Source organism: Phoenix dactylifera, chromosome 1 (genome assembly GCF_009389715.1).
Source record: "Phoenix dactylifera cultivar Barhee BC4 chromosome 1, palm_55x_up_171113_PBpolish2nd_filt_p, whole genome shotgun sequence".
Classification (NCBI taxonomy): domain Eukaryota; kingdom Viridiplantae; phylum Streptophyta; class Magnoliopsida; order Arecales; family Arecaceae; genus Phoenix; species Phoenix dactylifera.
In genome coordinates, this window is record NC_052392.1 from 7,921,446 (window position 1) to 7,935,538 (window position 14,093).

At 36.0% G+C, this 14,093-nt stretch overlaps 1 protein-coding gene across 1 annotated transcript in view; it reads right to left on the minus strand.

The window, feature by feature from the left end:
- Positions 1–14,093, minus strand: part of LOC103697947 (nuclear pore complex protein NUP107) — a 51,973-nt gene that overhangs the window by 27,647 nt on the left and 10,233 nt on the right. Inside the window, 8 exon segments of the mRNA XM_039125467.1 lie at positions 1,905–2,003; positions 8,009–8,088; positions 8,091–8,120; positions 8,123–8,174; positions 8,276–8,289; positions 8,292–8,327; positions 8,330–8,365; positions 11,931–12,091. Of these exon segments, the coding sequence (XP_038981395.1) occupies positions 1,905–2,003; positions 8,009–8,088; positions 8,091–8,120; positions 8,123–8,174; positions 8,276–8,289; positions 8,292–8,327; positions 8,330–8,365; positions 11,931–12,091 (508 nt within the window).

The following is a 14,093-nucleotide window of genomic DNA, read 5'->3' on the forward strand; positions in this document are numbered from 1 at the left end:
TACTATAGCTTTTTTACATTGTTATATTGCATTTCGAGAATAGTTGGAAAAAGGAGAAAAAATCATACCAGCAAATTGTGCAAGATCAGTATTAATGAGGAGAGTTTCTTCACAGAGACTCGACTTGTGCAAAGTTCTCCGTTCACTATATGGACACCGATATTAATGATGCTGGTATTAATGACAGGAATTTCTACTCGGTCATCCATTAAGTTTATTGCTTAATATGCAACAAAAATTTGGCCATTGAAGCCTTATATTTATTATAATTTGTCACTTTGCTATATTACATTTCAAGAATAGCTAGGGGGGGGGGGGGGGGGGGATAGTATCCTGCATCATGCTGATTTTATGCAAATTGGGCGTATCCCGCATCATGATGGTTGTATGCAAATTGGGCCCTAGAGAGCAGACTATATGTGTCATGAATTGGTTGTTTCTCTATCAAGAAAAGTAAAACTGATATTCAAATTTTACATGGGGAATTTTCACATGTTAACATCATAAGCAAAGAGTCAACAGATCGAACTATAGAAGGCCCATGAACAAAGGGGAAGAAATCAAAAGGAGAAGGTGTAACTTCATGTCAAGGTAAATTATTGAAAGAGGTATGCTGGAACTTCAAGCCGTAGCAAACATGAAGAAATATGAGAATAAAGCAAGGACGTGTATAGTAGTCATTTGAGAATATATCATCCAAAATTCATATAAAGAAACTCGACGAAATGTTGAGAGGCAAATGTTGATCTAGGAAATCCCTAGTTCCAGTAATGACAAAGAAATAAAATATGACCTAAATCAGTTCACAAGATACCAAAAGATGGAGTTAAGAAAAAAATATACAATCTATAATGATCTATTCATCTAGTTGGGCTTGCAAGAAAGAGAAAAAAAATCCAAATATTAGCCTAGGAAGAGTAAAGCTACAGGTTGATTAAATACACCAATAGAGATCTGCAAAAGATGGTTATACTATATGGAATGATCATATCCAAAATGTATCCAATGCGCACATACTTAAGAAGTAGACTGTAAGGGAAACACAACCAAGAAGATGCTTGTGTCTCACCATTTAATTCTGAAAATTAAATCAAGGAAAATTCGAAAACAATGCAAAAAGGTGAAGCCATTAAAATCTGAAGAAAGTTTGTCGAGATTAAAAGTAGGGACAATTTTAGCCACTAACCAAAAAAGATCTTAAGCATTACAAAGAGACCAAATATTTCGGATGATAAGTAAATGGTAAGCCTTTTCAAAACAAAGGGATACACCATACTGTCATCTCATGTTTAAACTTAAGAGCCCTGCGTAGGCCATATCAAGTTATGGGAGAGGCTGATGGGAAATACATTAGATGAAATGACAAAACTCTTAAAACTAGGCTGGAAGTAATTTATTTTGGTGGACCAGAAAGTAGAACTTACACATGGCCTGAAAAGAAGACAGGAAGAAAGATAACTTGTCAACAACATGAAAAGACTTAATGCAAACTTATATAAATAGTTATTGCAAGACACAGAGTTACATAATGAAATAAACCAGAATAGAGTGCTGATTTGAACTCCAGAAGAATATTGTAAATGATAAGGTTCTAAAATTTTAACATTTAATATATATCTAGTACAACGTTTGTTAAAATACAGAAATTGGTCTAGGATTAAAAACTACATATAAGTCAGGACAGACAGGTAACGAGCATTTCAAGTTACTACACATTGCAACATATATAAAACATGAAAAAATATATTAGCATATATAAGCAGTTATCACAAGGAAAGGGTTAAATAATGAGGTAAAACTAGAATTATAGATGAGAAGGTTCTAAAACATAAACATTTAATAGAAGAGTATATATTATAAGATTGTTGTTAAAACACAGAAATTGGTCAAGGATTAGAAACTACCTCCCAGTCAGTACAGACAGGCAACAGGCGTTTCAAGTTACTGCACTGTGCAGCATACACAGCCATCTCATATTTCCCACCATCTTGCTCTGCAATTTTCTTCACATAAAGATTAATCAAAGGAGCAGTTAGGTCTCAGAAGTTAAGGCATCCATGTGCAACAAATTAGTGATAAAAACACACAAGAGAGTGTCAGTGTGTATCATGATATTAGCAATTCTTTGTGCCACTAAGAAAACCTTTTCAAGGTTAAATGCAAATTCAAACTTTAGAAGTGAAGAAAATCACAATACGAGGCACTGCATAGAAGGCAGAGCCAGATGTTTAAGCACTTAAACACTCAATGAGGTAAGCCGCAAGCTTCCTCATCCATCAGGGATTCAGGATCACACACATCGTACATCATATGTACAGAAATGATAATGATAGTGTAAACTTCAAACCATATTTTGGTTCGGCATTTTAGTTCAGAATATTTTGGTCTGGCATTTAAACTCAAATGCAACAACACTATCTTCAAACAAAAAGCAAAAAGAAAAGCAAAAACATCCCAAAAGTCACAGAAATACCAACTCATGGTACATGCCTGCGCATAAAAACTGTAAGGCACAAGGTGTGCACATAACAAGAAGTTTACATAAAAAATACACCTTGTCTTATAAAGGCTCAACCATGTGCCGAGCCTTTTTTAAGAGCTTTACCTCAAGAAATAAAGAAAGACGGCCCAGATAAGTTTCTTAACCAGTAGGTTTAGAATATATAGTAAACCAGTTTTAACATGTGTTCCTCACATTCATTTCTCTTCGAGGTTGCCAGAATGGCTGACATTAAAAAATTATATATCGTTTTAACTAGATCTCCAAATATTCAAAACAGCTAACAGAAGCTTGGATAGCAAGTCATATAAGTGCAAACACAGTAGTTGATTGGAAGCATGATTTGCAGTACCGGACTGAATGGTCCATACTCAGAGTAGCGATTCATAAGAATAACAAATCAATAGTCAGTATGCCCCCCATAGGAAGTGCTGGTACCAAAATCGGACCACACCAACATTGTACTAGTTGGATATCAGTACCGGTACCAAAAGTTATACACAAATGATCCTGTGTTAATCAACAAAAGGAAAAAATGTTAAATACAAGAGATCAAGGAATTAAATCTCAAGCCTACCAGCCCCATATTGGCCAAGAGCTGGTAGAATAGCAACCGGAATGCCATGGCAAATGGCTGAATCAGGCAGTATTGAGGCTGATCAAGGCTGAACAAGCCCCAACTCACACAGAATGAGCAATACCACCACCCGATGCCGCTCTAGATGGCCTTAAATTTCTTTTGGTTCTCCACCATTTAAGCTGGGAACAACCAGTGAGAGTGGACTTCTAACAAACAGATAAACTATTACACTTATTTATAAAAAAAATAGTTAAGTAAAATTTACTTGAGATATTGCAAGTAAAAAAAATTAAAAAAGAAAAACTATCTGACTTCAACAGTCCCAAAAACCAAGTTCCTCTAAAACAAAAGTACTAAATCAAATTCCAAATTTTTAGGGTTGGCTCAAAAAATGCCAACTTTTAAATGCCTCTAGTATGTCTCAAATATTAATGACCCATAAACTTTTATTTTATGAAAAAATTGCTAAAACCAAAAAGAGCGGGTAAGAAAAAAAGTCTTGCATCTTAGTCTTCAAATCAAGGTTAGCCAAACCACCTTGAACTAGGCAATTCGGGTCGTATGAACCGAACCAGTCAAGAAGCAGGACAAATTAGTGCTTTAAATAAATCCTGATGCCCTCTCTTCATCGCCCCCCCCCCCCCCCCCCCCCCGCGCGCGCGCGGCAACCCTTCGAAGGCTTTGAGGTTTTTGACTATGCTCCCTCCCTCTCTCTCTCCACATGCCCCCCTCCCCTGGGTTCCGCCATGTTCAACCAACTCCACATTACACGATGAGGGCTCCATCGGTGATGCATCCTTCTCTCCATGATATCCTCTACACCCTCAGTTGTGTCATGTCAGAGCTTTGAAATTCCAGAAACGCCTCTCTCTCTCTCTTTCTTCCTCCCTCTACCCCTCTCTCCATCCCTTTTTCTTCCTTCTCTCCCTACCCTCAATTCTTCTAGGGTTAGGGTTAGGGGTTTCTCTCCCTTTCTCCCCCCCCCCCCCCTCTCTCTCTTCCCCCGCCCTCTCCTCCCTCTGTGACGCCCTCTACCAGTTTCAGTACGTACCAAACGGGCATCGGTAAATACAAGCCCTAGTACCAATCCAAGAGACCTTGCTCCAAAGCATTCACCTAAATAGCACCTAATGCTTCAATAGAAATACTCATGCTAATAATATTAAACAAAGACATCTATTTCTCTATGTATATGAGAGATTATTATAATCAATTAATAATGCACATCTCACCCTGTCATTGAGGCAAAGGACTTCATATCTATGACAAAACATGACCAATGCTTTTCAAGAATATTAAAATGTGTTATTTCTTTTTTCTGCTTGTCAAATCATGCTAGTATTAGACTATTTTATGTTGAATCATGATAATCCTCGATATCATTAATTAATTCAATCATTCCAATAACCTAATTGAATTTCAGTTGTCAATGCGCACAAATGTTTTCAATGGGTTTGAATTTGCAAATCATGCTATTACATGTAATGTACTAGCAAATATAAAAATACAGCACACATCAAATAGGATGACTAGGACACCTAAATCAATACCCTTGCTATCTTTTTTTCCAAAAAAAGTACTAAAACAATAAAACATAGAAAAATGCAAAACAAATTGGAGGCCAAAATAAATCATACCAATGGTTTAACGACCATAACAAAGCATATTTGCTTATATCCTAGTGCAGTATGGCACAAACCACATCGGTTGTCAATCAATTCGGTACTGATATAAAAGATTTAAATCTTTGCAACAGAAATACTTGCCAAATTTGGAGAAAAGTCTGGATTCCACCTTAAGAAAGCAAGCACCCAAAAGAGTTGAAAACCACCTAGAAGAGAGATTGAAGATTCACTGTGTTACTCATGGAAAAGCTACAATGTGCAAATCACATTTGGATTCCCATATCTTGTCCAAGTTCACAATTATTACCTAAATCAATGTCCAATCGTGCGTAGCAACTAAACCTATATTTACTTTAGAGAAAAATAACATGATCTAAACAACCATGTGACATTTGTAGCAAAAAATGAACAATAGATATAAGATGATTCACAAGGCACATCCGAACCTAGACTTAACCTGAACCAATCCAACTATCTAGAACAATGCTTAAACAGTTGCAATATTACTTAATAGCACTATTCTGCTCAACACCCCCCTCCCCCTCCTCTCATGCCCATGCCCATCTTCCTGGACTACCACTAAGCTTCCTTGGCCTTCCTCCAGTCCACTACCTCCACCCTCGACAATCCCCCCCCCCTCATGCACCAACATACGCATACCCCTATGCTGTCAAGCACCTTTTGGCTGCCACCTCCATCGCTTGGCATTAACCTAACCTGACAACTAGAATAGATCAGATAATCAGAAATCCAACTATAAGTAGGTCCAGATTTTGCTTTATTTCAGTTATCAGAAATGATCATATAGACTGAATCAGCAGTTTTAGTTTGCAGATCACACTAAAGTCAACCATAATCCAGTAAGAGTCTGATCCATTCAATGGCTTAAATGAGAATCAGCTTAAAGATCAATACGTGAAGCTCTTCAACTGATCTCTTTACTATTAGATGAAAATCAGTCAGTGCACCTTAACCTTGGTGCCGACTAAATCTAATTTATAGCTTGCAACCTATTAGCCAAATGATAAGAAGTCTTCCGGTAGAGTTCGTGTCCCTTGAAAATGTGTTGGTAAGTTATTCGCAGTATTTGGAATTATCCTTGTTAAGTATATTATAAACCCTACCCATGAAGCACTTACTAATTATGCTACCAGGGAAATGGAGCACCCAGACCAGACATTTTAGGAAAAGATCGTCGACCATCATAAAATATCATCATGAAGAGGAAGTTGATGTCTCTCCCAGTGCAAGAGAAAAATTTCACCCTGTATATTGATAGGGATGCAGCTTGGATTTGGAAAATATGGCTATAATTAGTTCATGTGCTGTCCAAAGTTGTTAACATACAGATTTACCAACTTCGTGCTTGGGACAGTATGATCATCACTAGCTTATGACCTAGCTCAACTTATAGGATTGAAACAACTCTTAGAGACTGAACTAGTGAGTCTGGCATGTCATTCACGGACAGACTAATGGAGTACTGCTTGTACATACTGCTTGTACCACAAGAAAATTTCTTACATGCTTTGAGGTTGTTGGCTAAACTACTGCCCTTCTGCCCTCAAATAATATATATAATAAACTGGAAAACATGCACAAAATGACTTGTAAAAACTTTCAATTAATCATAAAGGGCACAAAACATGTTCTTCAAAGGCAATTTTTAAATGGATTGATGCACACCAGAAGACTACTAATTAGGCGTCTAGTATCTTGAGGACCAATTTAAAAAACACATCATCAAAATAAAATTTTTCCCCTAAAGAGAAGCCCAAATATTACAGTTATAGGTATACCCAACTTCCACTCTCCAAAACTTATAAATATGTTGGAGTTGCCATTATATTTATGTATATTAGTGGATCCAGAACAAAATACAGATTGTACTAATAAACACCAAAGACGTCATCCCTTTAAAACCAAGTTAAATATCTTATCATATTAACCAAGAATTGAAAAGATGTGTACTGGCTCTTACCAGTCAAGGACCAATTCAGACAGGCTCAAAAGTCAAAATGATCCAATTTTGGCAAAACAACACCGAACCACCTCTTATCATGCCTGAGGCATGTCAACCTATATTGAGGTGTACCAAATGTATATCAATTTTTTTTCAAATTTTGCTTGCCACCTTTTTCAATTTTTTTTGGCTCATTCATACCAACTTACCACCCACTGTACCTCAATTTGAATCCTTGATTTTTAGCATTTAAATTTTAATACTTCCAAAATTTTTAGACCCATGATATTGCCAATCTCCTCCCCCAATATCTAAACCACAGAACACCCATTGTCTTGAATCTGATAACAGAAACCAAGCTCACAAAGTACTTCCAAGTTAATGACAGCCTGTATCCAGGTACTTCCACAATATCATACAATACTAAAACTAGTTACTGAAAGGGACTATAGAATAGTTAATATTACATCAAGACAAACAACCGGACCACTACCTTAACATCTCTTACAAACTAGATCCACTTTATTAAAAAAAAAATCTATCGAAAGTATTCAGATGCAGGTAAGCACGATGCAGGGTAAAAACGAAACTCCAACCTTGCCTAAAGCAACTGTACAAAGTTTGCCAGCTTGAATGTTTAGTTTTTGACCAGCATCATGAGTAGCCCTCTTCTAGCCTCATATGCCTCAAAAATGCACTCCATCACACTTCGCAAAGAATTGCCAATGGAAATAGTAAGCCAAATGCTTAACTTTTGTTAAGATATCATGATTAGTAATAGACATGGTTTTAATACAAAAAAGGTTTCTGGCCTGAAACACAAATGCATGCGCACAATGTGCATACATATGTATATCCACAAGTGGTACATTACAACAACTAAATCTCAGCCTAGACCATGTGCTTTCTTTGTGATTGTTTTCATATACCGACTTAAGCAAAAAAATTTATCAATTTTTATGCTACAAGTTTACAACAAACCTGGAGAAACATTGTGAAAATTGTACTAATTTTATACGCTAACCCCACAAAATTTTGCATATTTTGACAACATGGAAGTTTTGTATATTTCTAATTTATTGTAGATTTTTGCGTTTTTCAAAATTCCAGCCCAAAACCCACAGTGTTTAAATCAAAAACAACTCCCTTCAGTCCCCCATGACAAACAAGCACTTGGATCAAGATCTTCTTGCTTCGATGACACAAAGATAAAGGACAAGAGCAGCATGAGGTCGTATCAACGAATGCAGACAATGACATTAGCTTTAAAATAGGTAAACAAAGAAAAAAATGAACAGCAATTGCAGATTAGAACGGCTGAAAATACAGTCATATTTCACCTCTGATGCACAATATGAGGCCCATCTCCAAAGACGCCATTGGTGTGCAATCCCACTCTCCAATTCAATGGCTTGCAATTTCTTGTCTTTCCGTTCTTGATTAAAGCTTCAGAGAAGGAAACTGATCTAACCCTCCAAAAGGGCACAGACTTGCAGCCCTCCATGGCTAACATTATAGTTGCAGATATAAATTAGTAAAATTAATAGATTTTGCAAAGAAACAATTGGCTAAAAAAAGGACCAAAGTTGTGAAATGTCGTTGCACACCTGCCCAGCAGAACGCATAGCTCACATGCCTCTTCTAGTCTTCCAGCCCTAGTAGGTCCAAAATATCTTCAAGAAGTAACTCATCTGCTTCTGTGTTAGCATTTATAAGCCACTCATGTAATTATATATAGTTAATATAGCACACATGCCAGAAAAAGTAAAGAAATTGAAATCAAGTCTAGGTATGCATTCAAAAACAGACAATTTTCACATGCCCACAGCTTCATTTTTCTAGTTTTTCGGCATTTGCTGATAGAAATCACTAGAGCCATTGTTCATTTCAAGAGCCTGCGTAGGTACATGGCAGTTAACATTACTTGGAATACTAAAGACTCCTAGGCATCATGAGAAGATGTATTGACTTTGAGGTTTAATTCCAACCTCCTAACAATTTCAAAATAGAGAAGAATTCCTATGAGTTTTTAATTGTTCCATCTGATGCAAATCATCCTGTTCAAGCAAGCTAAAGTAGATTTCTGAATCATCACGTATGGAATGCAAAACTGAAAAATGCTAACACTGACAAATGATTGTGAGTCAATTTCGATAAAGACAATAGACAGCTTCAAGGATTTGCAGAATAACCACTAATATCAAGGTTTTAAATACTGATACCAAACCACCTACTTTTTATCCATCTGAACAGTTGGTATCGGTACAGTACCAGTATGGCAGTACATACAATAAGTAACTATTCTAAACAATCGAAAACCATCGATATCGATGGTATGGCTGATATGGTGCCGCTCGTACACAATGATAAGGGACTAGTACAGCCAGTATGGTGCCAGTATAGCCGTTCGGCATGCCAGTTTTCACATTGAAACGTTACGGTACAGGTCATATCGTCACATTTCAGCAGTTCTTAAAAACCATGACTAATAGTACTATAAATAAACAGAAAACTAAATTATAAGGAAACATAACAAAACAAAGTCCCACAAAACTTTATGTGGTGTTCCAACTGCACTATGTACATTTGCTGACAAAAGATAGCAGCTAGTAGAAGCGTTTTTTAAGTAACAAGAAGAAAATGAAATGAAATATATGACAATATTATATCCAGTGTGGTTTACAGGTAAAATCATTGATTAAAATTGGTGAGAAGTCTCTATTCTTTAAAAACAAAAAACAAAATGAAACCCCAAAAGCCTTTAAAAAAAAAAATGCTTGACATCAAATTTTTTTTAGTGGCAAGAAGGAAAGACAGAGACAGGCAATACATCATTTTAAAAGGGAACGAATGGTTGCATTTTACAAACTGGAGCTCAGGTTTGTAAGAGTACTCCCTGGGCATACCTAGCTTTATGGAATGCATTCTTATTAAGACTTATTGTTCAAAATCTTGATTATATCATGCTACGAATGCATGACTCAGACACATCTATTAATCTAAATTTCTCCAAAGAAAATCACTGCATTTTTTTAATAGAAAAGTTAAATTTTGTCCTTTTTCTTATGGAATTCCAGAGTTGAAAGGAATCGAGGAAAGATCGTGACTGCAAATGTCTGCTGCATTGCACCGCCAATTGCATGTTGATGTCAATCTAGGCTTGATCTTAGTTCAGGTAGCAACCATCCTTGTTCCCATGTCAACAGTTTCTCGCATTTAGGAACTGAGAAACAGTTGTTGGTGGCTAATGTGGTGCGTACAGTGGAGATCTAACGATGAACAGTACAGAAGATCAGCACATGATCAGAAATGATGATTCAAAGTCAGATGATATATAGGGGGATGTAATTCGATTTTGTGATGGATTTCAGATTCCAAATGGAATGAAAAAAAAAATGACAGGATAGTATGGGGTTGACAGGAGAAGCTGGAAATAAGAGGTAAGAGTTGACCTCATTCAAGTCCTCCAGACCTGCTCCAGAGGAACTCAACAGCCTTATACCACCAAGAAACTGATGCAGCAAGAATGCTTTTATTCATTCATCAGTCAATGATCTGAACTTCCACGCATCTTTTGATTTTTAACATGTGCATCCCATCTAAAAGGGAAACATACAAGTAAAACAGAAAACTAAATAAAGAAAAAAAGAGAAACGAAGGTATAGTCTGTGCAGAATCTAGAGGGGCACGATTCTCTGAATATTTCATATTTGTGCAAGGTAGCATGTTTCACTGGAGTTCACACTTATCATCCATATTGTTAGAATCCTTAATTGTGTACACGCATCATCTTCCACAATTAATAGAATCCCTTATTAGAGACATCTTGCATATAGTGGCTAGCTCAACTTGTTCTTCTGTCTCAAGGTATCTCTATCTTCCTTGCTCCTTAATATACAATCACAACCATTGATGAAGATTGATATTCAGCTACTATGACTCTATTACCTCAAACAATAAGACATTCCATTGTCATAGGTCAATATACTTACAGAAAAAGTTAAGGACACAAATTAGAATCAATCACAATCAAGGTTTGCAAACCAGTATCGAGTATCATACTGGTGCCTTACAGATACAGTAGGGTACGTCCAGTACAATATGATACAACCCTAGCACCGATACATAATTGAGAGGCCCTTTTCTCATGCAAGGCCATGGTACCACCCAAATTTGGGCGGCACGGATTGGCTAGCAAGCACACATGGTTTAAGTTTATAACCGATTGTTATCACGATAAGTTCTATGTTACAAATTCTTCTTAGTTGAATGTTGTGTTACCTTCTCAGTCCCATCTATCAGCACTCAAGAATGCAAAACATGACAATAAGGTAACAATAGGGTGAACACGAACAAAATTATATGTACCTCACTCACCCAATGTATTATATTTCAAAGCGAAAAACTTGTTGGATTAGTCTAGTAGAAGGTTTGAAGTATTTTTGTTGTGCATATCAAAGTGAGAGTCTACATTAGAAAGAAACTTCATGCTATTTAGGTGTATCACAAGGTAGGTTGTCTTTATAGATATGTACTGGGTGTTGAAGGAATATTGGAATGTATTCATGTTGAAAAATATAAGTGCATTCTTGTGAGATAGTTTGCTTCTTTTAAGCAAAAGAAGCGAGCCTTGTTTAATTCAAAAGGCCATGAGTTGTAAAAGTTTAATTTCACTAAAGATTAATGGCCCCTTATACTGTGATTCCATGAATTGAAGTTTAAATTTAGAATGATATGCTTCCGCAACAATTAATTGGACTGAATTCAGGCCATTGATTGGCCGTCATTGTAATCACACTCAATACTTAGTAGAGCTGGGTTCTAGGATGCAACACTTATTTTTTGCATAAGACATTAGGATGCCCACCCATTCCTTGAACATACAGCCTTGTTTAGTAAACTCACCCATTTATGACTTGCATATTACTTTACAAAGAAAACCAAGAAAAACACACATTTTATTCTGGCTTTATAGATCAACTCATGAATAAATCCCATAATGATCCGACAAATATTCCTTGCTCTTAAAACCATACATGCATCACATGTGCCAAGTGCTAGTTACTAATAAACCAAGGGAAACCCAGCATGTTTGGTGCATTCACCAAATGGTGCCACAATTTGCATTCATCAATTAGAACTTATAATCTAGGGAATTTGATTGGACAACTTTTGAAGTTCTAGATGCTTCGGAGCAATTAAATCTTACTGATAAACATACAGAATCAGTATAAAGAAAATGCAATAAATAGATACACATACTTTGTCATCAAGAAAGTGGTCGTGCTACTTCACGTGTTGGAGCATCAAAATCCATGTGCTGGATTATAGCTGGATCATCATTCTTCTTCTTTAAGAACCTCTGTGTATGATGCCAAACTCCAGAGCTTGGAAGATAGGAACCAACATGGAGACCCTCTCACCTACAAAAACAATTACTATTCCACTTACTAATGGTTAACAGCAAAACAGGTTTATAGCTGCTTGTTACAGTGCTTCATGACAAGGTTCTGCAAGTTATACTTGATAAAGAAAAAGTTTGCCTATCAAAACAGATGCTTCAGAGCATGCAAATAAAATCCAAAAAAAAAAAAAGTTAAGCCTATCACACTAATTCCTCTAACTTTACAATAATTCAAGGGTGCAGATGCCTCACCTTCTGGGACCCCTACCCAACCCTCTGTGATACCAAACAGGCCCTGACTAGCACAGTGAGCAAATCTTGGTAGCTAATTCCCATACCATTTCTACATTGAGGCACACAATATTAGCAGGGACTAGCAATAGGTCCGTACCCGGATTTACAAATCCTTGGTACAAACATATACATGCTTACATACAAAGTGTGTGTATATCAATTAAGATATTATGATTATGAAGACAATGTATGAGAAAGTAACGGATTCTTGTACTTGAAACTTAAAATGTATTTAACTAATTCACTAATTTTGGAGTTGACTATTCAAAACTACAATTATATATTTTCTGTATACTTCATAAACGTGAAGTTGACCAAAATACATTTCCCCCATTTCATGCTTTGCCATATGTAATCCAATGTGTCAATAGAGAGATTACAGATTCCAAAATCGATTCACCAAAAACAGGTTCCATCTATACCATGGAGGTTTTCCAATACAGGAAAACACAAAGCAATACAGCATGATCTGTAAGTGTAAACAGGACCTCAAAACTGTGGCCAAAACCCCAAGATACTATCCTATTCCTCATCCACCATATCATAAACCTCAGAATTCCTCCATCATAACCAAACAAAATTACAGTATGGGGGAATCATGACCTAGCCATCCCAAAAACCCTATTAACAAAAGTTGTTGCTTTTGTCAAACCCTTAGAAATGGTCATGTCCTCTGTAAAACATCAGCTTGTTTAAATCCTTTCTAAACATAAATACAAGTTATATGAAGGTTTCCCTTGCTCATTTGGACACTTTTACACAGCCTCAGACTATCTCATGTGATCCTAGCATATTCCTTGTATGTGACCATAAGATCTCAATTACCTCCATTATGGAAATGGTCAAAAAAACCTCCTTATGGGTGGGTCCACCCTGCTTGTTCATAAATTTCCACATTGGAGTAACACAGTGTTTACACAATTCAAAACACTATCCAATTTTTTCGACACTGTTGTAATTCCATTAAATATATATCCTCATATATATCTTCTAACCATTTTTACCCAATCAGAATTAGTGAAACAATCAATCTCCTCTATCATGGTATAGAAAGATAACAAAAGTAATACACTACTGTATATGTATGTAGGCATCACAATTTAAAATAGTACATATATATATTACATATATACACATAGATATATACATATATACACATATACATATATACATATATACATATATTATATATATGTATATACATATATATATATATATATATATATATATATATATATATGTATATTATATAAGTAGGTTCGTGCATAGATATGCGTACACAGATCAATATAGAGCAAATACAGAGGTTATAATAGCAGATGTTCACAGATGAAGGAGAAACCCCTCCAAGCAAATATATGAAGATACACACTCAATATAGCTAGACTGACTAGATTTTTCTTACTGGCAACAGTACTAGATATGATATCGAATGATGTACACTAGGTCTAAATTACATTTAGTTAATTTACTAGTTTTATTGAGTCTTAAAGAGTAGGTTGAGTATATTAAAATTTGTTTCTGCCCATATCTATATTATTTGTAGCACTTAGCCCTAAGAGGCTGCATCAGTAGATACGATAGCGCTAATAATGGATTGATCTTCTTCCTCTATTGTGTTCCTATTCCTTTATCTTATGAATATTAAACCCTTTCGCACCATTGCCTTCTATTGTTTTACGTTGTTCAACTCCATGTAACTCAAGAAGCTGAACTCTTTGTTTTAA